The sequence below is a fragment of the Ips typographus genome, linkage group LG5, assembly GCF_016097725.1.
Source record: "Ips typographus isolate SLU linkage group LG5, UJ_Ityp_2.0, whole genome shotgun sequence".
Lineage (NCBI taxonomy): Eukaryota > Metazoa > Arthropoda > Insecta > Coleoptera > Curculionidae > Ips > Ips typographus.
The window spans coordinates 12,463,814-12,491,806 of record NC_138426.1 but is presented as its reverse complement, the minus strand read 5'-3'; the positions used below and the strand labels follow the sequence as shown (position 1 = coordinate 12,491,806).

General features: G+C 34.2%; 1 protein-coding gene across 1 annotated transcript; it reads right to left on the bottom strand.

The window, feature by feature from the left end:
- Positions 1–131: 131 nt before the first annotated feature.
- Positions 132–27,231, bottom strand: LOC145729000 (photoreceptor-specific nuclear receptor-like). Its single transcript, XM_081979597.1, has 8 exons — positions 25,669–27,231; positions 19,682–19,946; positions 11,281–11,384; positions 5,579–5,699; positions 2,515–2,669; positions 1,965–2,191; positions 1,672–1,903; positions 132–511 (listed from the first exon to the last, which is right to left on the bottom strand). The coding sequence occupies exons 1-8, from the start codon at positions 25,745–25,747 to the stop codon at positions 273–275; spliced, it is 1,422 nt and encodes a 473-aa protein (XP_081835723.1). The 5' UTR covers positions 25,748–27,231; the 3' UTR covers positions 132–272.
- Positions 27,232–27,993: the final 762 nt, after the last annotated feature.

The following is a 27,993-nucleotide window of genomic DNA, read 5'->3' as shown; positions in this document are numbered from 1 at the left end:
TGTGTGTAAATAGTAGTAATAGTAGTAATTAGTTTATATACTTTCATATACTTTTTCATATTTTATTACTTTGTACTATAATACAGAGAGGACTAGATAAACATCACAATTAACAATTAAAGTGAACTATATACAAAGTGTAAGGTACGTTTATTACAGTCCTTATATTAACTAAATTTAAGCGTTTAAAGCTTAACATTAGCAGAAATTTACAACCATCCAAGGTAATTATTTATTTAACTGGCATAAAATCCACCGAGCACGTTCACTAGTCAATTCTTATACATGTCGCACAACACTTTTTCCATGGGGGTGTTGCCGATCGTTTTCTGGAAAAACACCGCCTCGATTCGGCAGGCCGGGACCAATCGCAGCAATGGCAACATTAGCAACAATCGTCCAAACCTGGCCACCTGTCCAGGTAGTTGCGTTCTACAGTGTTGCCACAACATCACCTGGGCTTGATCCTGTAGATTTTCTATTTGGCTCGGGTCTTTCAATCCTTTGGTTTCTGTTTAGTAGACAAAATTAGGTTTTGGAATGTACACGGAAAATCAAACAAAAATAAAGTGACGTTTTGACGTTTGAGCTTCATCAATATTCCTTTAACCACCGCCCTCTGTACAAGAAAGCCAAGAAGGTGCATGCCAAAAATTCCAATATGGCCGAAATAGTGGTTGACAGTTTGCATTTGTTAGTATTGTGGAAATTGAGTTTTTCCATGATTAAATTAATTTTTAAGGTTTAAAGTCAAAACTTGGGATTACTTGCCAAAGTAATTTTTGTTTGCTATTATATATTGTTGTTTATATGTTTATTGTTCTAGTGAAAGTGTAGTTTGTGTTCCTTTTATTGTGTTATCACTATTGTTATTGTTCCTTCATTGTTCTATAATTTGTTGTTGGTTTTTTAACTTAAATTCTATTGTCTCTACAATATGCCGTCCACTTGTTGTTTGCCAAATTGTAAAAGCAATTTGGTAAAAGGCCCAAAAGTGTCAGTCTTTTACTTTCCAAAAGACCCTGCTCGAACCCAACAGTGGTTGAAAGCTTTGAACTGGAATGATTTTACTCCAACACAATACTCAGTGGTAAGTACAATATGCTTTCTCATTCAGTAAACTTATTGCCTCTTACATACATAGGTATGTGAGTTACATTTTGAGAGCAACAAAGGTTTACTCTGAAGAAACAGGACAGCTTTTAGAAGTTCCATTGGCACATTTACATTTTAAAAGAAAGGTCTTGGTAATAATATAAAACCCATTTACCAGTTTTGCTTACCTAGCTTCAAGGATTTCCAAATTTTCTTTGATTGAGCAGTTTTCACATTAGTTTGTTGTACTTTCCAGGACAAAGGGTTCTAACCAAACTTGCTTTGGCTGGACTTTATTGGGTATAAAAAGCCATATCTATACATATCTGGATCAGGAATGAAGCGTTCTTTGATTTTTCACTCACAACTTCTAATCAACTACACGAAAAAATAAAAAAAAAGATATTTTCTACTGCATCTGCATAGGTTTGTGTACAAAACGAAAACCGCTAACGCCGCCATTAAAAGTGACATTCTAGGCTTTCTTGTTTTAACCAGTTAAGTTAGTTTACATCTTGGCACCAAACGTCATTTCTCTGTCAAACGTCATCTTTATTTTGTTTTTAGCATACTAACCGGCTCTAAACAGGACGATTGCCTTTAAACAGGCAAATTCGGCTGGATCTACGTGGACTGACTTAAACCGGATTAAAGTGTCGGTTAACACTCGAACGTCAGCTGTTGAATTACCATTTTTGCTATGCTCGTTCAGGTTGAATAAGGGGCTGGCCGAAATGTCCAAAGGCATGCACCATTGAATGGCGTTGAGAAGAAACAGTTCGCTCCAAGCTTCTTCGAGCAGAATGACCTAAATAAGATTTTTGATTTTATTTCTGATTAAGTTTTAAATAATATCTTCTCTACCATACCTGATCTCGAAAAGGTAGACTAGCAAAACTGGGAAGATTTTTCGCCCATTTAACCGCCATAAACAGTAATCGGGCGGATGTTTCGTAGATGGTTTCATGACTTGATGGATAGAGGGTGGTAGCCAATGCTGGTTGGGGTTCAGGCCTGACAGGCCCGCTACTTGAAGACACGCCACACCCTGAAGAGGGCGTGTCGTCTTCTTCGTTTGTCACGTCTATGCTTTCTTCTGAAAAATGAGTTTATTTTATAAATTTTTCAAGAAAAAAAGGATTGAATATTCGTTTAGTCTTAGCCGTGTTAAAGTTTTCCTAAAATTATGCGCGAGATAATCCTCCGATGGAAACCGGATCGAGAGTTTTAATCTGAAGGGATCCGCCGATGCTGATGCACTGCTACTAATTATTCCTCGGGGACCGGCAGGATTTCCCCACGCTTTTTTGAATATAAAACACTTATAACTCTATTATACCCCGTCGTTTCCCCCCTTTTTTCCTCGCTCTAATGACTTGAAGGAGTTGTCTGGAATCAAAACAAAGAGAAGAACCTTACCGTCATTGTCGCTCGTGTTGTTATCGTTGGCGTCCTTGCCAGGACTGGGTTCCCGAAGGGGTTCCCTGGAAATGGCAGTTTGGTGCATTGGGGGCAGAAACGTTTGACCGTAACGAGCTGCTGGCGAAAGCGCCATTGTTAATGACACAGGAGGCCTGTAATAGAGAAAAAATTATAGAATTTTTAAAAATATTTTTTTACACTGTTTCTTCTATGTTGTACAAAACGTCTGATTTGTAGAAGAAATTGAACTGTAACTCGGTTATTTATCCAGATATAGGTGATCCAATATACCAGTTGAAAGCCCCTGAATTGCTCCAAAAATTTGTGTTTTTCAGGTTTAAAAATTTTTTAAAAAACCAAATTTTGTGTGCCAAACAAGGTGAGCATTTTTACTAATTTTGGCATGAAGAACACACATCTGGTTTCGTTTTGCAGTAACTGTCGCCATTTCCAGTCACTGACTTTAAAATTCGAGCATTTTTGACCAGTCAAATTTTTGTAAACGGACCTTAATCGTCTAACTGGCCGATAGACCGAATTTTGTATTTTTTGACTGCACTTCAGACACACCCTGTATACTATAATCAATGGCAACTTACAAAAAGATTATATAGGTCAATAGAAAGAGAGGGAAAATCTAAAGTTTGCTATTCAATTTTTTTGACAAGCAATTAAATGTAACTAACAGAGTGATTGAGGATAGGAATTTTGCAATATTTGCAGATGGTTGCAATTAAGCTATACATTTTTTAAATATGTGTTGGCTTACTACAGTTATTTATTTAGCAAAAAGAGTTAAAAAGTGTAAAAAAAGTATATAAAAAAAAAACCAAACCTAAAGGTTAACAAAAATCAAATATAACTAGGATGACGTGTAAAATTAGGAACAGCGCTTACATACACTAGTTTTGTATAAAAACACTAATCTTGACCTGTATTTCTAACAAATGCTTAAAAAAATTAAACTAAAATAACAACTTCTACATAATTGGTACCATTTTTGAGCTGACCTTGTTTTTTTGTCAATTTTAGGTACTTTCAAAAATAAATTTATTAATAATTTATGATTTAAATAAGAAAAACACAGTCTAAATTTGATTTATCTAAAAATGTTTAAACTATACATTTTGAGGGTCACGTGACTGTTTTTGACAGATGTTAACTGGTCGTTACAGTGTTGCAAGCTCAGAATTAAATTATCAACGTCACGTGACGTGTGTTTTACACTTTCAGCTTTCACAACTGTCTAAAGTTGATTTGCCAAATTTTTTACGTTTAAACTACATTTTGAAAGTCACGTGACTGTTTTTGACAGATGTCAACTGATTTTTACAGTGTTGCAAGCTCAAAATTGCATTATTAATCTCATGTGACGTGTCTCTTTCAATTTCAGCTTTTGCAATTATGTCTACATTTAATTTACCAATTTTTAACGTTTAAACTACATTTTTACGGTCACGTGACTGTTTTTGACAGATGTCAACAGGTCTTTACAGTGTTGCAAACTCAAAATTGCATAATCAACGTCACGTGACCTCGCTTTTAACAGAAACACGCGGTTACCACTAACAGATTCAAGTTTAACTGTTTTTTTTTTTTTTGTTTTTTGTACACCCTGTATGTGATCAATCCTGTTGCAGTTAATACGAGTTGAAAGAGCAGTTCAAGACGAACATTTTGAGCTTTTTTCAGTCGCTGAAACCCCAAAAATGGCAAAGATACGGAATTTTCCAAATTTTGATACAATTTCCAAAAAAAAAGGAAGAAAAATCGAATATCTCCGAAACGGTTAGAGTTACGGAAATTTTGCAAGACACCAAAATTGTTCAGAACGACTTTCTGCACACGGTGAACTAGGTTTACAGGTTTATATTTATGTAGAACCGTGTAAACGCGACCACAACTGGCAAAGCACTAGTTTTAATTTAACTGTTTTTTTTTAACACCCTGTATATGTTCAATCGTGTTGCAGTTAGCATGAGTTGAAAGAGCAGTTCAACACGAACATTTTGAGCTTTTTCCGGTCGATGAAACTCCAAAAATGGCGGAGTTACGGAATTTTCCAAATTTTGATACAATTTCCAAAAAAAAAAAGGAAGAAAAATCGAATATCTCCGAAACGGTTAGAGTTACGGAAATTTTGCAAGATACCAAAATTGTTCAGAACGACTTTTTGCACACGGTGAACTAGGTTTACAAGTTTATATTTATGTAGAACCGTGTAAACGCGACCACAACTGGCAGAGCACTAGTTTTAATTTAACTGTTTTTTTTTAACATCCTGTATATGTTCAATCGTGTTGCAGTTAGCATGAGTTGAAAGAGCAGTTCAACACGAACATTTTGAGCTTTTTCCAGTCGCTGAAACCCCAAAAATGGCAAAGATACGGAATTTTCCAAATTTTGATACAATTTCCAAAAAAAAAAAGGAAGAAAAATCGTATTCGGGTAAAGTTACCCAAATTTTTCTAGAAACCAAAAATATTCAAAATGACTTTTTACACCCAGTGGAGTAGGTTTACAGTTGCTGAAACCCCAAAAATGGCAAAGATACGGAATTTTCAAAATTTTGATGCAATTTCCAAAAAAAAAGAAGAAAAATCGAATATCTCCGAAAGGGTTAAAGTTACGGTTACAAAAATGTTTAAAATGACCTTTCACACCCAGTAGACTAAATTTACAGTTGCTGAAACCCCAAAAATGGTAAAGATACCGAATTTACAAAATTTTGAAGCAATTTCCAAAAAAAAAACCAAAATTGTTCAGAACGACTTTCTGCACCCGGTGAACTAGGTTTACAAGTTTACATTCACGTAGAACCGTGTAACATAATAGTAAAATATTTCCAACAAAACAAAGGGTCTGCCAAGCCCTTGTCAAGTCTAAATATACACCTGAGAACAAAAATGCAGTTGATCAAGCAATATTTTACAGTTTGATTGTCAGAGAGGCGTCGCTTTGAAGTCAAAGCATTTTGATATAATGACCGTGTTAAAGTTACCTTTTGTCATACGTTAAAACATCGCTTTTGTTTACGGCTGGTTCAATCTCGATAACTTACCCAAATACCCCTACAGCCACTGCAGCCTCCCTTAAAGCCCTTTCCTGTTCGGCGCTCATGTCCCTTAACGTTTCCGGACGAATGGTGGCCGTGTTTCTTGGCTGTCGTTCGTTCTGGACAGCTGAAATAATTACTGGTTTCAAAAAATATCACCTGCCAATTACCTGGTTGTTTTATAGGGTCGCCCTGTATATGGATCGTTAACTCGGGGGAAAATCAAAAGGAAGAGGCCGCTTTACTAACGGATGAAGTAATAATTGGTGAACGACAAAGGATATAGTCGGTTTTGCTTAAATTGGCTTCGTTTGTCTGTCGAAATTAAACCGCCTCGAGGTTTTGCTCCTCGTTTTTAGTATTTTGTTAAGACTTGGAAAATGATGATTTTTACCATTGTTAAAGTAGTACAAACTGATTAAGGACGAGAGTTTTCTAATAATTAATGCTACCCACTCCCATATATCGAGCCGCAAAAATTGTCAATCAACGTCGACAAGGCAACATGGCGTCGCCAGTTCCCCATTAAACTTGGCAAACTGGCGGCTCTCCCAAATCCCGTTCCTCGTAACAAACAGCTATACCCCCGGATTTACGGGACGCTGATTAATGCGATTCAAAGCTGGTTAATTCCCACCAAACGCTCCGCCAAAACTCCCGGGATAAACCGCCAGACTGTGCCGCCAACTCGGACGTCGCCATTCGCTCCGGTCACAGTCTAAACGGGCGGCAGCTAAAATCGCATGCGTATTACACCAACGTAATTTACAATCTTGAATTGATGGTTATAAAACGGTCATGGAGTGCCGCGATTTGCCGAGGGATGGAATTGTTTTTGATGCTCTACTGTTTCTATAGTGAACAGAGGAAGAGAGGGGGAATAGAGTTAATGGATTGTTGCAGCTCAAACTTTCTGTTATGTCAATTTGAGGAAGTAATGCAGAAAACATAATATAGAGCTGCAATGTTGTACAAACTGAGAATTAACCATATTTGAAACAAATAACGCAAAAGTCAACGTTTGAAGTTTTTTTATATAATGAGAGTAATTAAATGAAGAAAAGACGAAGAGATAACAAGATGTATATGATTGCCTTGTATATGATCGAATAGTATATGAACTTAAATTAATGAAGAACTGGCAATTCTAAATCCTCTCTCCAATGAGGAAGTTTTTAAATATCATTTGTGAACAGTTTGAGCCTGTGACTACTATTTTAACATCAATTGTTTTCATCTTGTTAACATTTGAAATTTGACAGTTTTTTTTTTAGTGTCACGTGACTGTGTTTTAATTAATTTGACTTTCGACAGTTGACATTTGCCGTTCCGCAACACTTTCAAATTCAAAACTACATTACACAGAGTCACATGACGGCTTTAATAATTTTAAAACTCAATTTTTTTAAATTTTACAGTTTCAACATTGACATTCCGCAACATTTTCACGTTTAAAATTGTATTTATCAGGTTCACGTGACTGTGTTATTAATTTTTAAACTCAATTTCTTTTTCAATTTGAACTTTTACAGTTTGACAGAGTTGAGCCCTCTGTCAGGTGTCAATTTAGCGAGTTTTTGACAGTTGTAACTACATTTTTATCGTCATGTGACTGTTTCAATTGTACTGTCACTTTGCCTGTATGTACAGTGTTGCCAGCTCAAATATTACCATTTTTTGGTTGTATTTGTGTTGAGTGACTTGTATTTTAAAATTTTTGCTTTCATAACGGTTTAAATCAGATTTTGAATATTTTTGTAATTCAGGCTACCTTTTTTATGGTCACGTGACTGTTGTTGACTAGTGTCAATTGGTCCATACAGTGCTGACAGGTCAAAAATTGCATCTCCAAAATCACGTGACTTGTATTTTACCATTAAAACTTTTACCAATGTCTAAATCTCATTTAGAAAATTTTCACAGCTCAAACTTCCTTTTTTATGGTCACGTGACTGTTTCTACAATGTTGCCGGATCAAAAATTGCATTTCCAAAATCACGTGGCTTGTATTTTACCATTTAAACTTTTACCAATGTCTAAAACTCATTTAGAAAATTTTTACAGCTCAAACTTCCTTTTTTATGGTCACGTGACTGTTTCTACAATGTTGCCGGATCAAAAATTGCATTTCCAAAATCACGTGACTTGTATTTTACCATTAAAACTTTTACCAATGTTTAAATCTCATTTAGCAAATTTTCACAGCTCAAACTTCATTTTTTATGGTCACGTGACTGTCTTTACAATGTTGCCGGATCAAAAATTGCATTTTTGTAAATATTATAAATGGAAATATTTGCATAATTCAAAAAGTAAACAAAAAACACTTCATATACCTTCTTTCACTTTTTTTTTGAAAAATTTTAAAAATCTAATGCAGTTTTTAAAAATTGAAAATATCACCAAAATTGTAATCTTGTTTCGTTTCGTATTTTAAGATACTTTGTATTGTACAGTGTTGCCAGCTCAAATATTACCATTTTTTGGTTGTATTTGTGTTGAGTGACTTGTATTTTAAAATTTTTGCTTTCATAACTGTTTAAATCAGATTTGGAATATTTTTGTAATTCAGGCTACCTTTCTTATGGTCACGTCACTGTTGTTGACTAGTGTCAATTGGTCCATACAGTTCTGACAGGTCAAAAATTGCATTTCCAAAATCACGTGACTTGTATTTTACCATTAAAACTTTTACCAATGTTTAAATCTCATTTAGCAAATTTTCACAGCTCAAACTTCATTTTTTATGGTCACGTGACTGTCTTTACAATGTTGCCGGATCGAAAATTGCATTTTTATAAATATTATAAATGGAAATATTTGTAAACTTATTTCACTTTTTTTGAAAAATTTTAAAAATCTAATGCAGTTTTTAAAAATTGAAAATATCACCAAAATTATAATGTTGTTTTATTTTGTATTTTAAGATACTTTGCATTGTACAGTGTTGCCAGCTCAAATATTACCATTTTTTGGTTGTATTTGTGTTGAGTGACTTGTATTTTACAATTTTTGCTTTCATAACTGTTTAAATCAGATTTGGAATATTTTTGTAATTCAGGCTACCTTTCTTATGGTCACGTGACTGTTGTTGACTAGTGTCAATTGGTCCATATAGTGCTGACAAGTCAAAAATTGCATTTCCAAAATCACGTGACTTGTATTTTACCATTAAAACTTTTACCAATGTCTAAATCTCATTTAGCAAATTTTCACCGCTCAAACTTCCTTTTTTATGGTCACGTGACTGTCTTTACAATGTTGCCGGATCGAAAATTGCATTTTTATAAATGTTATAAATGGAAATATTTGCATAATTCAAAAAGTAAACAAAAAACATTTCATATACCTTCCTTCACTTTTTTTTTGAAAATTTTTAAAAATCTAATGCAGTTTTTAAAAATTGAAAATATCACCAAAATTATAATGTTGTTTTATTTCGTATTTTAAGATACTTTGCATTGTACAGTGTTGCCAGCTCAAATATTACCATTTTTTGGTTATATTTGTGTTGAGTGACTTGTATTTTACAATTTTTGCTTTCATAACTGTTTAAATCAGATTTTGAACATTTTTGTAATTCAGGCTACCTTTCTTATGGTCACGTGACTGTTGTTGACTAGTGTCAATTGGTCCATACAGTGCTGACAGGTCAAAAATTGCATTTCCAAAATCACGTGGCTTGTATTTTACCATTAAAACTTTTACCAATGTCTAAATCTCATTTAGCAAATTCGCACAGCTGAAACTTCATTTTTTATGGTCACGTGACTGTCTTTACAATGTTGCCGGATCGAAAATTGCATTTTTATAAATATTATAAATGGAAATATTTGCATAATTCAAAAAGTAAACAAAAAACACTTCATATACCTTCTTTCACTTACTTTGCATTGTACAGTTGCCAGCTCAAATATTACCACTTTTTGGTTGTATTTGTGTTGAGTGACTTGTATTTTACAATTTTTGCTTTCATAATTGTTTAAATCAGATTTTGAATATTTTTGTAATTCAGGCTACCTTTCTTATGGTCACGTGACTGTTATTGACTAGTGTCAATTGGTCCATACAGTGCTGACAGGTCAAAAATTGCATTTCCAAAATCACGTGGCTTTCGCCAGCTCAAACTTCATTTTTTATGGTCACGTGACTGTCTTTACAATGTTGCCGGATCGAAAATTGCTTTTTTTATAAATATTATAAATGGAAATATTTGCATAATTCAAAAAAGTAAACAAAAAACACTTCATATACCTTCCTTCACTTTTTTTTTGAAAAATTTTAAAAATCTAATGCAGTTTTTAAAAATTGAAAATATCACCAAAATTGTAATCTTGTTTAGTTTCGTATTTTAAAATACTTTGCATTGTTTTTGGTTATTTTTTGTTTTAACTATCGCAGTACAAACTGAGAATTTGTGGCATTTAATTAAAAGTGTGTCATATATGAAGAAATTATGAAAATGTTTAATTTATTTGGTAAGTGTAATAGTTTTTGTTTAACTAAAGAGGTTAATATAGCATTTAATTGCAAAGCCTTTTATTACCCTCCAGAATAGACTCAAAAGTTAAGCAAAAATTGTCATAACTTATGACTGTTTTATTGATATTATTTAAAAGTGTAGTTAGTATTTCATTGATAATTAGAAAAGTTAAAAATTTAATTTAAAAGCTTTTTATTATTATTGTCTAATCTAGACGTCAGAAGCATCAATAAGTGATGAGTAAAATTGTTCTAACTAACATAATCTCTTATTAGTGTGGCTTGATGGTTTGCTAAAAAGTTCTCAAAGAATCATCGAAGGGAAAACGTTTTAACATCATTATCTCGCATATAGGCAAATTGCGGCAAAAACATCGGGACGTGACAATAACCGGACGTTTTTTCACCAGCAGGAGGTCGTTTACGCGCCCAAATTACCCCTTTGCCAAATAGAGCCCTGCACGTGTCGGCCCTAAACCGCTCCAAGGTTCCGGAACGTATGCAAAATAATTGAGCGCAATGTCACGTTAGGTTACCAAAAAAAAAAAAACCTCCAAAAAGGGGAACGATCAAAGCCTAAAGCAATTTACATTTGTAACTCGGCTACATTTCGGTTACGTAACGTTTTCGCACGCGTATGCGAGGTTGGAAAACAACCAAATTCCCAGCACGAAGGAAAACTGAAGCGGAAACTTGCCTAATCCCAGTTTTGAGTTAAACTGACGAGGGTGAAGGATGAAAGTTAGGAAGCAGGCGGAGAGGTCCTATAGGAGAAGTGAGAACATTACGGGACCTGCGAAGTTCTTCAACGATCCCACGTCCTGCATACTGAATAGGATGGATTCACTCCAAGGGTTTTGGTCAGGAATATCAAAATAAGTTTTTCGACTTTGCACAGAATTTTTAGATTTTAGTTTGGTTGGTGGGGTAATGACCCACATGTGTAATATTTGCGTAAATCACATGTTGTTACTGAACAAAACAATATTTTAAAGGTTCCCCTGCTGGGAGTTAACACCCGCGTCGCGACGCCGACGACGTCCCCCGAATCGTAATTTCAGACATCCCTCGGAATTTCCTTAACTTAATTTTTAGTCACAAAACCATGCCAAAATCCGTTATCCGCCCAAGCAATAATTTAATAACGTCACTTTGCAAACTTAGCACCGGCTTTAAGTTAACGCACGAAATTAGGGATGAAAAGGGAGACGGAAAAGGGCACTCACCGTCTTTGTTCATCCCCATCGCCAGGCATTTCTTGAGTCTGCACGCCTGACATTGATTTCGATGAGCTTTGTCGACTATACAACGACCTGTTCCTGCTTGACACCTGAAAATATACAATATTATAAAAGAAAATAGGTAATATGAAGTTTTGTAGGAGAGGATAGAGTAAACGAGTCGCCTGCAAACTCGTTTCCCGTTTAAATGAAAGGGGACACAGGTGCAGTAGCGGACAAGCGACACTTGCCGTTCAAGCTACGCCATCGTGGGGGATATAAATTAATAACTTTTTAGGGATCGAAACTATTTGATGGAATTTCCTTTTGAGGGAGGATTTTCAGGCAAAAATAAAATCACAAAACGCCTTTCCATTACGAATTGGAAGTTCGTTCAAACGTGTCTCTCCGTCTTGAATCATAACTAAAGCAAAATTGCATTTCGACAGTCAAAGCAATTTGCTTAAAATGCAATCTTTTTTAAAAAGGCAGCATTTCCGGAAGTTACTTACAAGAACGGATTTATTTACAGCGAATCGTAAAATCGATGTAAACTGCAACAAATTGAAAATTTTACAATTTTGTAAATCAGTTTTTTTTAAATTAAACTTAAAGAAGAACCTAATAATGCTAAGTCTATACAGGGTGGTTCAAATTAATTGTACGATAATTCAAGAGTGGAAAGTATATTAAAAATAATCTCCTCCCAAGTGTCATATAAACTGTAGTCGAAAAGTGCCCCCTAGCGGAGTTAGAGCACCTTAAAGGTGAGCCACTAAAACCATTTTTTTATTTTTTATTCCCAGACGAAAAAAAGTCTTGTTTGCCATGCGTGTTCACCATTTTGAAGCAATCATTTAGAATTTTTTTCAGTTTTTCAAAATAATCTGGACAAATACGGGGGCTGTTATTTTTATACGCTAATCCATAATGAAAAAAAATAGTACCTGTCCAGATTATTTTAAAAAATTGGAAAAAAAAACGCCAAATAATTACTTCAAAATGATGAACAAGCATGCCAAATTTCATATGAGTTTTATTTTAATTTATTAATTAAGATAATTTTTTATTCTTGGTGCATATACTTAACGCCTACTAGCTCCGAAAGGGGGCACTTTTCAACTTTTGGGTATATCACACTTTGGCGTTTATTTTGTATGTACTTTCTACCTATCAATTATCCTACAATCAATTTGAACCACCCTGTGCAGCAAGTCAGCACTGATGTCAGTTTATGATTGGTCAAAAAAACAGAGCAAACTTGAATTTGAATGACACATTTTTTATCAAAAATCCCAAAATTAGAGTTTTTCTTGGCAATAATTTCTTTGACATTTCCAGCTTAAAAATTGACTTTCAAATGTTGAAAATTGTCTCAGAAACTTGTGGTTGAAGTATAAAGTTAATTTTCAGTGTTCTGACTGCCATTGCCATGCTTCTAGCCTTTAAAATCTAAGTTATATACTAGAAATTAGGGTTTTCTGTAATTTTTCATGTCCCAGACATTGTTTTTAACACAGTTTTTTGGTCTAAAAGTTAACTTTCAGCTTCTAACTGCAATTTATCCGCTTTCAGCTACAAAAACAGAATGAAAACCTCAAAATTGGACTTTTCAGTAAACTTTAAGTCCCAGAACGTTGATTTTTAAATTTTCAGCTTGAAAACCAAACCTCCTTACTGTAATAAGAACCAAGCTAACAGCTGTCAATTTGTGACATTTTCCATATTTCTAGTACAGTTACACTGTTGTATTTCATGTCAAATGTGTGGGTTATTCTGCATTTTTTTAAGAAAAATTTTGTTAAGACAAAAAAAAGCTGAAACTACGAGCAATATTTTGACGTTTGACCGAATTTTTAGTGTCAAATAAAGACACCTGTCATTTTGAAAGAAACAGAAAAAAAGTGACAGTTTCAGGGAAACGGATAAAGAGAGAGAAATAATTAGAACAGATAGAGAAATAGCAATGACAGTTAACAAAAGAAAACTAGACAGATAAAAAGGAAAGAATTTGAAGAAAACGTTGGAACAAACTTCTTAACTGTCACAGGAACCAAGTTAGGTTAGGTTAGGTTAGGTTAGGTAGTAAAAAAAGAAAGAATTTTAAAAAAACATTGGAACAAACCTCCTAATTGTCACAGGAATCAAGTTAGGTTAGGTTAGGTTAGGTAGTAAAAAAAGAAAGAATTTGAAAAAAACATTGGAACAAACCTCCTAATTGTCACAGGAATCAAGTTAGGTTAGGTTAGGTTAGGTTAGGTAGTAAAAAAAGAAAGAATTTTAAAAAAACATTGGAACAAACCTCCTAATTGTCACAGGAATCAAGTTAGGTTAGGTTAGGTTAGGTTAGGTAGTAAAAAAAAAAAGAATTTGAAGAAAACGTTGGAACAAACGTCCTAACTGTCACAGGAACCAAGTTAGCAAGTGTCAAATAAAGACACCTGTCATCTTTAAATAAACAGAAAAAAAGTGACAGTTTCAGGAAAAAAGAGAAAGAGAAAGAAAGAATTAGAGCAGATAGAGAAATAGAAATGACAGTTAACAAAAGAAAACTAGACAGATAAAAAGGAAAGAATTTGAAAAAAACGTCGGAACAAACTTCCTAATTGTCACAGGAACCAAGTTAGGAGGTGCCAAATAAAGACACCTGTCATCTTTAAAGAAAGACAAAAAAAGTGACAGTTTCAGGGAAAAAGAGAAAGAGAAAGAAAGAATTAGAGCAGATAGATAAATTAGAAATGACAATTAACAAAAGAAAACTAGACAGATAAAAAAAAAAAAAATTTGAATACAACGTCGGAACAAACTTCGTAATTGTCACAGGAACCAAGTTAGGAGGTGCTAAATAAAGACACCTGTCGTCTTTAAAGAAAGACAAAAAAGTGACAGTTTCAGGGAAAAAGAGAAAGAAAAAGAAAGAATTAGAGCAGATAGAGAAATAGAAATGACAGTTAACAAATGAAAACTAGACAGATAAAAAGGAAAGAATTTGAATAAAACGTTGGAACAAACCTCCTAATTGTCACCGGCACAAAGTTAGGTTAGGTTAGGTTAGGTAAGGTTAGGTAGTAAAAAAAAAAGAATTTGAAAAAAACGTTAGAACAAACCTCCTAACTGTCACAGGAACCAAGTTAGCACATGTCAAATAAGTACACCTGTCATCTTTAAAAAAACAGAAAAAAAGTGACAGTTTCAGGGAAAAACAGAAAGAGAAGCAGATAGAGAAATAGCAATGACAGTTATCAAAAGAAAACTAGACAGATAAAAAGGAAAGAATTTGAAAAAAACGTTGGAACAAAGGTGTCAAATTGTGACATCTTTAAAAAAGCCTGTTCCCTTGCGCTACTCTATTTTCCGGTCAACTTTTTGGTTATTTATGATTTTTCAAAGAAAATTGTGTTTATGAAAGTTATTCGAGCTTATAAGACGTGGTGCAATGGAATTTCTTCCTATGGACCACTTCCATTGGACCACGGCTTGTAAGCCCAGATAACTGTCAGAATTCAGTTTTGATCGGCCGAAAAAGTGGTAGTATGAAAGAAACGCAGAGACATAGAAAGACTGATAAAATACTATTAAAATCCAATAATAACAAATAATAATCTATAAGAAAATATATTTTTTAGAGGATTTGTGCAACCTTAGTTTCTCTATTTGTCATATGTCAATTAGACACTAGTGACGCCATAGACACAGAATGAAATCTTTTAGGACTACTTTGTCAACCCAAATTGTTACTCTTATTTAATTTGATATTTGATTTTAATAATGTTAATAAAATGATTGTCTAGTTGGGGAATTATTGAAGCTTTTCCCTGTCGAAAGATACAAAAAGCACAACAAAAGCGTTTGCACTCAAGCCGGTTGTCCGTGTTCTTTCCGAAGCTAACAAAGTTCGAAGCGGACAAATGAATTGCCACAGTGTAAAGCAAAATCAATTACTGAGTGTGCACGGATTGCGTGCCACTCGGCCTTTGTGTCCTCTAATCCGGTTAGAGAAATCGAATCACCAACTCGTTACCGGAACGATCGGTCAATAATTTTGGATACTAGACTTGAGTGCTACATGGGGAATGTTAAGATTGTTGGTGTAAGTGGACGCCACTGGACCAACAAAACCAAAAAATAATAATTCTTTTCGTTTAAATGAATCCCCGAAGACATTTCCTGATTTTCTTTCCGCCAACGAAAGAGACCGACTTAAGTGGTTTTACTTTTTTTATTGTACTTTGACTGGCACTAATCATTTTCCAAGACCTTTTCCAAGTGACAGTATATCTCCAATTTAATAGCGTCGGAAACGCTGTTGCTCTGTCCCTCTCTGAAAAACGTTTGGGAATACGATTGGGAGTGAGAGGGAATCGGAGAGCGCAGGCTTTGTCAGACTCAAAGAACGTATTTTTCTAAATCCCTCCAGGATGAAACGGGCAGGCTTTCCATTTCTCCCATCTGCCTTTTTGAGTCCCTTTTGCGGCCCTATTATAGTTCATTGGATTTTACGGCTTTAGAACGCGAAGAAGTTTTTTCTTGACTTTTCAGCACTTAATCAAGCAAGTAGAGTGGGTACGGATTAAGTTTTATTTGTTCCGTCTCTCTACGGATTTTAATGGCAAAACTGCAGTAAACTCGCTCAATAAAATCCTTCATAAAATAGCGAAACCTGGAACGGACTCGTTAAAGCAAATAGGAAACAGTAAAACCTCAATCTGGACGGTCATGAAACTGGAAAACGAGCGGAAGTTTCAAGTGGAGCATTGGAAAATTCCTGCTTTCCGACAATACCAGAAATTCTGTCTAGAGAATTCAATATATCTGTGTGCAGTCTAGATGTGCAGTATTTGGGTATATCACAACACTGATCGTAGTTTTTAATTCTAGAAGCATGGAGGCACAAACCTGAAAATGGACTTTTTACTTCATTTCAATTTTCAACGTTTAAAAATCAACCTCAAAGCTGCCACGACACTTTTAAGCTGAAAATGTGAAAATCAATACTCAGGAACTTAAAACTTTACTGAAAAGTGTAATTTTGCGGTTTTCAGGCAGTTTTTGATGCTAAAAGTATGGAAATTGTGGTCAGAAGCTGAAAGTTAACTTGTTAGACCAGCAAACAAGCTTTCAAGTAATTTTTTAACGTTTGAAAGTCAAACTCAAATAATTAAAATTAATTTTTAAACTGCAATTGTAGAAGAACAATGTTTGGGACATAAAAACTGACATAAAACCTTAATTTCTAGTATTTAACTCAACTTTTTAAGGCTAAATGCAGGGCAATGGCAATCAGAACACTGTAAATTGACTTGATACTTTAATCAATTTACAACAAACAATTAAAAGTCAATTTTAAAGCTACCAGAACACTTTTTAAGCTGAAAATGTGAAAATTAACCTTCAGGAACTTAAAAGTGAACTGAAAAGTCTAATTTTGGGCTTTTCAAGCAATTTTTGTAGCTGAGAGTGTGGAAACTGCGGTCAGAAGCTGAAAGTTAACTTGTTAGACCAAGAAACAAGCTTCCAAGTAAATTTTCGACGTTTGAAAGTCAATTTCAAAGCTGCCAGAACACTTTTTAAGCTGGAAATGAGAAAATCAACGTTCAAGAACTTAAAAGTTTACTGAAAAGTAAAATTTTTCGGTCAGAAGTTGAAAGTTAACTTGTTAGACCAAAAAACCAACATCCAAGTAAATTTTCAACGGTTGAAAGTCAATTTCAAAGCTACCAGAACACTTTTTTAAGCTGGGAATGTGAAAACCATCGTTCAGGAACTTAAAAGTGAACTGAAAAGTCTAATTTTGGGCTTTTCAAGCAGTTTTTGTAGCTGAAAGTGTGGAAATTGCAGTCAGAAGCTGAAAGTTAACTTGTTAGACCAAGAAAGAAGCTTCCAAGTAAATTTTCAACGTTTGAAAGTCAATTTCAAAGCTGCCAGAACACTTTTTAAGCTGAAAATGAGAAAATCAACGTTCAGGAACTTAAAAGTGAACTGAAAAGTCTAATTTTGGGCTTTTCAAGCAGTTTTTGTAGCTGAAAGTGTGAAAACTGCGGTCAGAAGCTGAAAGTTAACTTGTTAGACCAAGAAAGAAGCTTTCAAGTAAATTTTCAACGTTTAAAAGTCAATTTCAAAGCTGCCAGAACACTTTTTAAGCTGGAAATGTGAAAATCAACGTTGAGGAACTTAAAAGTTTACTGAAAAGTTTAATTTTTCGGTCAGAAGTTGAAAGTTAACTTGTTAGACCAAAAAACCAACATCCAAGTAAATTTTCAACGTTTGAAAGTCAATTTCAAAGCTGCCAGAACACTTTTTTAAGCTGGAAATGTAAAAATCAACGTTCAGGAACTTAAAAGTGACCTGAAAAGTCTAATTTTGAGCTTTTCAAGCAGTTTTTGTAGCTGAAAGTGTGGAAATTGCGGTCAGAAGCTGAAAGTTAACTTGTTAGACCAAGAAAGAAGCTTCCAAGTAAATTTTCAACGTTTGAAAGTCAGTTTCAAAGCTGCCAGAACACTTTTTTAAGCTGGAAATGTGAAAATCAACGTTCAGGAACTTAAAAGTGAACTGAAAAGTCTAATTTTCGGCTTTTCAAGCAGTTTTTGTAGCTGAAAGTGTGGAAACTGCGGTCAGAAGCTGAAAGTTAACTTGTTAAACCAAGAAAGAAGCTTCCAAGTAAATTTTCAACGTTTGAAAGTCAATTTCAAAGCTGCCAGAACACTTTTTAAGCTGGAAATGTGAAAATTAACGTTCAGGAACTTAAGAGTGACCTGAAAAGTCTAATTTTGGGCTTTTCAAGCAGTTTTTGGTAGCTTAAAGTGTGGAAATTGCGGTCAGAAGCTGAAAGTTAACTTGTTAGACCAAGAAAGAAGCTTCCAAGTAAATTTTCAACGTTTGAAAGTCGATTTCAAAGCTGCCAGAACACTTTTTAAGCTGGAATATGAAAATCAATGTTCAGGAACTTAAAAGTTTACTGAATAGTCTAATTTTGCTGTCAGAAGTTGAAAGTTGCCTTGTTAGACCAAAAAACAAGCTTTCAGGTAAATTTTCAACGTTTGAAAGTCAAACTTAAATAAGTGAAATTAATTTTTAAACTGCAATTGTAGAAAAACAATGTCTGCGACATAAAAACTGACATAAAACCTTAATTTCTAGTATCTAACTAAAATTTTTCAGGCTAAATGCAGGCAATGGCAGTTAGAACACTGTAAATTGACTTAATACTTCAATCACAAGTTTTTCAGCCAATTGTCAACGTTTAAAAGTCAATTTGAAAGCTGCCAGAACACTTTTTAAGCTGAAAATAAGAAAATCAACGTTCAGGAACTTAAAAGTTTACTGAAAAGTCTAATTTTTCGGTCAGAAGTTGAAAGTTAACTTGTTAGACCAAAAAACCAGCATCCAAGTAAATTTTCAACGTTTGAAAGTCAAACTTAAGTAGAAATCAATTTTTAAACTGGAATTATTGTTGAAAAAAATGTCTGGGACATGAAAATATATATATAACCCTAATTTTTAGCATCTAACTTAGATATTTTAAAAGTCAATTTCAAGACTTTTTGGGCACTTTTTAAGCTGAAAATGTAAGAATCAATGTCAAGAAAAAGTCTAATTTTTGGTTCTTGATCAAAAATTTTTCAAGTTTTTTTCAGAAGTTTCGAGACATTTTATTTCCTTTCCAGATCATTATGAGGCAATTTCCAGAAGATTTTATATGCATTTAAATACTCCAGGATCATTCTATAACTAGTATTAAAAGGGCACAATTTATGAGATATTCAGAATCAAAGTTGTCATTACTTTCAATAAAAACTTGCTCAATGATTAAAAATAATGTAAACCAAAAGAGCACAGGAAGCCAAAACAGGTGACAAAAGTGGTGAACCAATATGGCGCTAGTCACGGCACCTGTACGTTAATATTTAATTATGCTCGTCAGAGGCTACACAGTGGTGAGTTTTTGAGATATTCGGGGCAAGCCAGAAAAATGTATTTCTGACCATAAAATGTGTTGCTTTTATGGTCGTATTTTGCTTACTGCAACTGTCAACGCTTACGGTGAATCCCATTAAGACGGTAAAGTGTTTCAAGCGACTTTAAACCATACATCCGATGAGAACAACCATTAGTAAGCGCACAATGTTTCCGTCGGAAAAAAAAACACTGATATATCCGAAAGGGGGGCTTTATTGGGTCATAACCCAATCAGAACAAATGAGATATTGTTTCGGAAACAAAAGAGAAGTATCATCAGACCGAGGCGATGTCTCCGCGCTACAAATTACGTCATTTTTCCAAATCCCATTCGTTAAAAGTTTTCCAATCCCGGTGTCGAGAGCGAGATCGATTTCTATTATTTTTATCGTTCCCCCCCACCCTTCTGGATTTTCTATTATGTCATTTCCGGTGTCAGTGGCGTGCTCACCTGTAAATCAGCTTCCGGCGTACAGAGCGTTTGAAAAACCCGGAACAACCGTTACAGGCCAAAATTCCATAGTGTTTTCCTGAAGATGTGTCACCGCAGACCACGCAAATCAACCCTGGAGTACCTTTTTTCGTCGGTAAACTCCATGGAGGTGGAGGAGTTCGAGACGCTTGGACCAAAGTCTGGGAATTGGGCAGGCATAACGCTAGAGGATGTTCGTTTTCGGTGTTGTAGCAATCCACGCTTCCTGGTGAAGTTCGTAAATCTGCAATCAAAGTTTCAATTACTAATGACTAAAATCAAACCTAATCACTTAATGCCTGGTATTACAGTAAAAAAAGTAATTTCAATAACAATAGAGTAGCGGCTCCCTTTTAACGCGTCCCAACTAGGGCCATATGTAAAGTGCTACAAAATATTTTTGAATCGAATGTCGTTTAGGGTCCACAAGAAGGACGCAACATCCCTGCACTACGATGCATCAGAGTGGGACAGACAAACGAAGGATTAAGGGCATGGTAGTAGTGTGTCTCAACTTAATTCCGCCGTATTAATTTGTATTATAGTGAGGATAAAGTGGTGGCACTACGATAGAAAGTTCTAAGGGCAGGGTGGCAAATCCCTTCGCAAAGTTTAGGGTCGTCGATATAACGTACCATGTGGTCAAGCAAATTAAAAATCTATTACATTAAAGGGAGATTAATCTTATCGTAGATATTTTACGTGGTTGTCAAAAGGGTGTTTTGTGAGGTTTTTACGCTGGCTGAGGCTAAACGATTATTGATCAGAGTCAAAAGGGCATGGATAATTCCATTAGGTCGATACACATGTAATCTTTTGGTGAATTAAAATTGAAATGTTGTCACGCTATATTGGGCAAGTTTTATTCTGTTATAGTTACTTAATTTAAAAACTATAGTTACTTCTAAAATATCTCAAAAATAGAAAGAAGATTATAACTGAAAAACGTACATAAGATGGTAATTGGCTGAAAACTAAAATTAGTCATAATGATTGATTAAAAGTCTAGACAGTGTAGTTGCCAGTCAAAATTTCTGGTTTTTGACTGTATCCAGAAATTTTAAGGTCTTCAACCCACTGCATCGTCAAAAGTGAATGTTGAAGAGTTGAGCATCACTTTCAACTTTTTTCTTGTACAGTACCATAAAAAAGTATAGCTTTTGGCTTTTTAGACCACTGTGTTTAGATTTAGATAATTCATCAAATTCTTTCAATTCTATCAAAGAGCTTTTTTTGTACTTATTTCACTTGATTTAAGGCCTTTTGGTATAAATATGCCCTTTGCTGTGCATTGAAACTCTCCTGGAGCAAAATAAAAAAATGCCAAAATTGCACTTTTTGCAAAAATTCCATTTTTTAAATTTTTTAATTATTGTAACTTTTTTATTTGAACTCCTATAGATTTCGCTTAAACGTCATTAGAAAGAGGATAAAAAATACTATAAAATGAGCGAAAACTGGCCTCTTTAGCTCTTCATGTTACCGAGATATTGAATTTCAAAATACAGTACAAAAAGTCCCCTAATACCCCCCCATTCTTTAAATTTGTCTGAAAAATGAGAAATTTTAAAGTGCTTTTTTTGCACTTATTTTACTTAATTTATGATTCTTTGGTATAAATATGCCTTTTGCTGTGCATTGAAACCCTCCTGGAGCAAAATAAAAAATTGCCAAAATTGCACTTTTTGCAAAAATGGTATTTTTGCAATTTTTGAATGATTGTAACTTTTTTATTTGAACTCCTATAGATTTCGCTTAAACGTCATTAGAAAGAGGATAAAAAATACTATAAAATGAGCCAAAACTGACCTTTCTAGCTCTTCATGTTACCGAGATATTGAATTTCAAAAAACAGTACAAAAAGACCCCTAATACCCCCCCATTCTTTCAATTTTTCTGAAAAATGAAAAATTTCAAAGAGGTTTTTTTGCACTTATTTCACTTAATTTAAGGTCCTTTGGTATAAATATGCCTTTTGCTGTGCATTGGAACCCTCCTGGAGCAAAATAAAAAATTGACAAAATTGCACTTTTTGCAAAAATGGTATTTTTTCAATTTTTGAATGATTGTAACTTTTTTATTTGAACTCCTATAGATTTCGCTTAAACGTTATTAGAAAGAGGATAAAAAATACTATAAAATGAGCTAAAACCGACCTGTCTAGCTCTTCATGTTACCGAGATATTGAATTTCAAAAAGTAGTAAGAAAAGACCCTTAATACCCCCCCATTCTTTCAATTTTTCTGAAAAATGAAAAATTTTAAAGAGGTTTTTTTGCACTTATTTCACTTAATTTAAGGTTCTTTGGTATAAATATGCGTTTTACTGTGCATTGGAATCCTCCAGGAGCAAAATAAAAAATTGACAAAATTGCACTTTTTGCAAAAATGGTATTTTTTTAATTTTTGAATGATTGTAACTTTTTTATTTGAACTCCTATAAATTTCGCTTAAACGTCATTAGAAAGAGGATAAAAAATACTATAAAATGAGCCAACACTGGCCTCTCTAGCTCTTCATGTTACCGAGATATTGAATTTCAAAAAGTAGTAAAAAAAGACCCCTAATACCCCCCCATTCTTTCAATTTTTCTGAAAAATGAAAAATTTTAAATTGCTTTTTTTGCACTTATTTCACTTAATTTAAGGTCCTTTGGTATAAACATGCGTTTTACTGTGCATTGTAACCCTCCTGGAGCCAAATAAAAAATTGACAAAATTGCACTTTTTGCAACAATGGTATTTTTTCAATTTTTGAATGATTGTAACTTTTTTATTTGAACTCCTATAGATTTCGCTTAAACGTCATTAGAAAGAGGATAAAAAATACTATAAAATGAGCCAAAACTGACCTCTCTAGGTCTTCATATTACCGAATTATTGAATTTCAAAAAAAAAGTACAAAAAGACCCCTAATACCCCTCCATTCTTTAAATTTTTCTGAAAAATGAAAAATTTTAAATTGCTTTTTTTGCACTTACTTTACTTAATTTAAGGTCCTTTGATATAAATATGCCCTTTGCTATGCATTAAGACCCTCCTTGAGCAAAATTAAAAATTGACAAAACGTACAAACAAAACTGTACATACACAGTCACGTGACCGCACAGTGTCGTGGCTAAAACGGTTAAAACCGTTCTGTAAACTCAATTTACATATTTCAGTTTTAGTAATAAAGGTGAACATTACAAAACTGCACCGCACTGTATAAATAACACTAGTCCAATCAAAACACAATTGGCAGCGGAGACTGATCTAATTCCATTTAACGCGACCCTAATTAGGGGGCGCATCTGTAAACAGGCCCGTTCGCCTGCCAGATATTGACATATGGGACCTGGGGCCCGTTCGCACGTTAATCCCCGGCACACTTGATTAATACTCCAACGTCAATTTGACTGTAACCGATTTCACGAACCCTCGGTATCACTTCAAGGCCAAGGGCTGTTTTTAGTCCTAAATCCGTGGGGACCACTTTAGGTCCCTCACGGATGTTTGAGTGAGTTTTTTCTTGTCGATGATGGACAGGTCAGTTCAAGTGGACACCTGTTGTTCAACATTTTGTGTGAATAATGTATTGTATTTTTTGTTTTGGTTTTTTCAAGTCTTTATAAGGTGTGGAGCAACTGATGAAAGAAAGCCTTAAACACAACTTGTTGAAGATGTTTTATCTTTTGAAGATTTTGAAAAAGTCTTCTTTTAAACCGTAGTCAACAATGTTGTAAAGTGAAGGAGTTTCTTCTTTAAAGATGCTGCTGTTCTGTAATTTGAACTCTTTTTTGAAGATCTACGGTAGCCATTATTATGACAATAAACGGTTATTGTTCATAATAAAGAAAATGGATACTATAAATCTGCTGAAAATTGTACAGGGTGTCCATATTGTTGGACTTCTACATAGTTACTTCAAAGTCAATCAAAAATTACTTTTTGGAAACTTATAGAAAGATATAATTTAAATATCTGATGCAGAATAGTAAATATCTCGTAGAAAAAATGTCAATTTTTGCGTAGGGTAAACGATATTTTTCACGTCCCATGTGACTGGGGGTGTACCAAATTTTGTGGTGTTTTTCAGCTTATTGGGTGGGAAATTTAATGAGGATTCTAAAAATGTGCTTAAAACAATAATTTTCTCACTCCAAGTGGGGTTTACAGGCGATTTGGTCCCTTCAAACTGTGTTTATGGCAGTTCAAATTTTGTCACTGCTTTTCTCCCTGACTGTACCAAATTTTGTAATGTTTTTTCAGGTTATTGGATAGGAAATTTGATGAGGATTCTAAAAATGTGCTTAAAACAGTAATTTTCTCACTCCAAGTGGGGTTTACAGGCGATTTTGTCCTTTCAAACTGTGTTTATGGCAGTTCAAATTTTGTCACTGCTTTTCTCCCTGACTGTACCAAATTTTGTAATGTTTTTTCAGGTTATTGGATAGGAAATTTGATGAGGATTCTAAAAATGTTCTTAAAACAGTAATTTTCTCACTCCAAATGGGGTTTACAGGCGATTTTGTCTGTCCCTTCAAACTGTGGTTATGGCAGTTCAAATTTTGACACTGCTTTTCTCCCTGACTGTACCAAATTTTGTAATGTTTTTTCAGGTTATTGGATAGGAAATTTGATGAGGATTCTAAAAATATGCTTAAAATTGTCGATTTTTCACTCCAAGTGGATTTGACAAGCAATTTGGCGCTTTACTGTCAAAAAAGTGTACTCCAAAGTTGCAAAAATCATTTTCTTGCAGTATTCGATACAAAACGTGTTTCTGGGATTTTTGACAGTGGTCACGTGACTGCCTAGCTAAATTATCTTTCAAAAAACCACGTGATAACTGTGACTAATGTCAAAACTGTCAAAATTTGTCTAGAATTTGCAAGAACTACAGTTTTCTTACAATTTTCGAAACAAGACGTGTTTCTGAGATTTATTTTGATAATTGTCAGTAAATTACAAATTGTTTAAATAATAATAATAATTTTTCTCATCTCAAAAACATGAGATAATAAAGAAAAGTGACCAAAAGCTGAAAAAATATTTTTTTAGAAAAGGCTACTTGTTCATCAAAAAAGAAACTAATTTAGTACAAGAATGACTTTGTCAGGAAAGTTTTACCTCATTTATTTTATTATTAAATAAAATCCGAAAATTGAAGCTAATACACATCAAATAGTAACCAAAAAAATGACAGAATGCTATTTACTGTCAATATACGTGTCAATAGTCATTAAAAATTTGAAATAACCGTCACCATTAGAATTTACAGTAGGCAAAAAATTGATAATGTTGATGAGTGAGGAATTATAAATCTACAATTTAAATACAGGATGTACTAGTATATAAACAGTACAAAAAGACCCCTAATACCCCCCCCCCATTCTTTCAATTTTTCTGAAAAATGAAAGATATTAAAGTGCTTTTTTTGCACTTATTTCACTTAATTTAAGGTTCTTTGGTATAAATATGCCTTTTGCTGTGCATTGAAACCCTCCTGGAGCAAAATAAAAAATTGACAAAATTGCACTTTTTGCAAAAATGGTATTTTTACAATTTTTGAATGATTGTAACTTTTTTATTTCAACTCCTATAGATTTCGCTTAAACGTCATTAGAAAGAGGATAAAAAATACTATAAAATGAGCCAAAACTGGCCTCTCTAGCTGTTCATGTTACCGAGATATTGAATTTCAAAAAAACACACCCCCATTCTTTCAATTTTTTTGAAAATTTTTTGTAAAAATTTTACTTTATTTATTTTATTATTAAATAAAATCCGAAAATTGAAGCTGATACACATCAAATAATAACCAAAAAAATGACAGAATGCTATTTACTGTCAATATACGTGTCATTAAAAATTTGAACTAACCGTCACCATTAGAATTTACAGGAGGCAAAAAATTGATAATGTTGATGAGTGAAGAATTATAAATCTACAATTTAAATACAGGATGTACTAACATGTGACTTACCAGTAGGATGTATATTATGATCAGGTGATCTAGAATGATGCACGGCCAATAAGGGTGAAGGCTGCGACACTCCATCCATTTTAAACAAAGTCCAACTCGCCACTGAAAAAAATCACAACAAACAACAACAGGTCAATCCTGGAGCACCTGCAGGATCGGCCAGAATACGGGAAATGATCGGGAAGACATATAGCGGGGGTGAACATCAGACACGGGGCGGGATCAGTTGTCGCTATCCTGTATTTAACTTCTGTCGTGGCGTGCGCGGCTGCGTCCTCCCTCCCGTTCATCCCCCCGCGGCCCGCGCCGCCCCATTTCACCCCCTTAGCGACCCGTTACCGTTAGAATGTGCCCCCCTTTTTTTGATTTAATGGTGTTGCCAGACGAGACGTCCCATTTATATTCATGGGGCTTTTGAGTAACTTTTCCCTTTTCTTTTTTCCGGGGGAAGTTAAAAGTTTATTTAATGTTACTTTGGAAGGGTTTTTGACAAGAAGGGGATGTTACTATAGTTGCATCAAAGTAATCAGTGAATGAGAAAAAGATGGAAAAACTATTAAAAAAACCTATATTGAGCAGGAATTAAAAAAAAATAGATATTCATAAAGAGAGAACAATAAATATGTTGAAAAAGTAGGCCAACATTCAGGTCATTTGTACAGGTTCAGTTTAGCTTCTTTCTAAAATTTAAATTCATTAGCATTGTTATCTAACAGTTTAACTCTCACCTATATAAATAGCTCTAAGCGCCTCTTTGGTTTATTATACAGTTAAATAGAATACTGGAGTTTTTATCTTGCTAAATCTAGAGATTAAACTCCAGGTTAAAGATAAACGAATAATGATAAAAGTGGGAAAATGGGGTAAAGATGTGTGGTTTATTAACATAGAGCATGTCTCTGAAATGTTTAATCTTTTCAAAAAATGTTTTTTAAAGCTCTATTATGCTTCAAAAGTAGAAATTGTGTAATACATAGTGAATTGAACCCATCAAGTGGTTTCCAAGTTGAATATCTTGGAAACGGTTAGAATTACAGAAATTTCTCCACAAACAAAAAATAAAGAGCATTTTAAGGCAAACATTTTGAGTTTAGTACGGTGGCTGAAATACACAGCTCTAAACACAACGATTTGGATCTCTTTTCAATATAATATGGTGTTTTAGACACTTGTATACAGGGTGGAAATGTTTTAAGATTACACCCACATAATTTACCTATTTAATAATTAGAACAAAACATAAATTGATTTTCTTCGTAATGTTGGCGTTTGAATTCAAAATGTTTAATTAACTTCCTCCCCTAAAACCAAGCGAAATTCATGTTCGGCGTTCGATAACCATTTGTAAAATCTCGGGGGTTAGTTTCGTGTCCGGTCACATTCTAGGGGACGCAGTTGACTTGTGAGCTGACAGTTGCCGGAGCTCGAACGCCATTGGCCGCGCCACGCTAATCCCATTGGCGTGGCGCCGTGCTCTTTCACGGGGGCCGCCACGCCCCCATCCCTTTTTCAACCCACCGACCGCCACTGACCTCCTCTCCATTCCTTATGGCAAGTGCGGGGGGTTGGTTTCTGCATATACGTGTAAAGTTACATATTTTAATTCTATTTTTATAATAAACTATATTATCACTTTTAGCTAAAAATTTGGGGGGTTGGTTTCAATTTTCACGCCTGTACCGGATCTTCCCCCCTTCCGAGCCCCATTGAACTGATACAAAATAACACACGTTACGCCTAATTGCATATAACGAAATTAAATCCGCGTTTAGAATTTCCAGAAATTTCCATTCCACTTCCAAATGTCACTTTAATTATTCGATTAAATTCAGTTACAGCAAGCGTGGTCAATGTTTAATTATTTATAATATGGCGCATTTTGAGACAGTGGCGTACCAAGCCCACATGTGTCAGTTAATATTAATAATTACAGTTAATGCACTTTTAGGTTATATGCAAATCACAGAGTAAGTAACAATCAAAAAACTGTAATTTTGACATGATAAGTACCAAGTAGTATTTGGGAATGTGGAAAATGTTCAAACAAGTTTATACACTTGGCAACATGTTTAATTCAATTTAGACGTTTCACAACCTGTTTAAACAATTATGAGCGTAATTCAGAGTTTCCAGACACAACGTGTTTTATAGTCAAATTTAGACACATTTTTCATCATGATTTAGGCATTTGACAGTATATGCTAAACCAATGACATGTTGAATCAGATTTAGAAAAACTATATACAGAGCTGTTACAAAAGTTGATGGTAGTAGCATTTTCCGTGTAAAATACATAATGAAATACTCCAATGTGTTTTTAGGGTT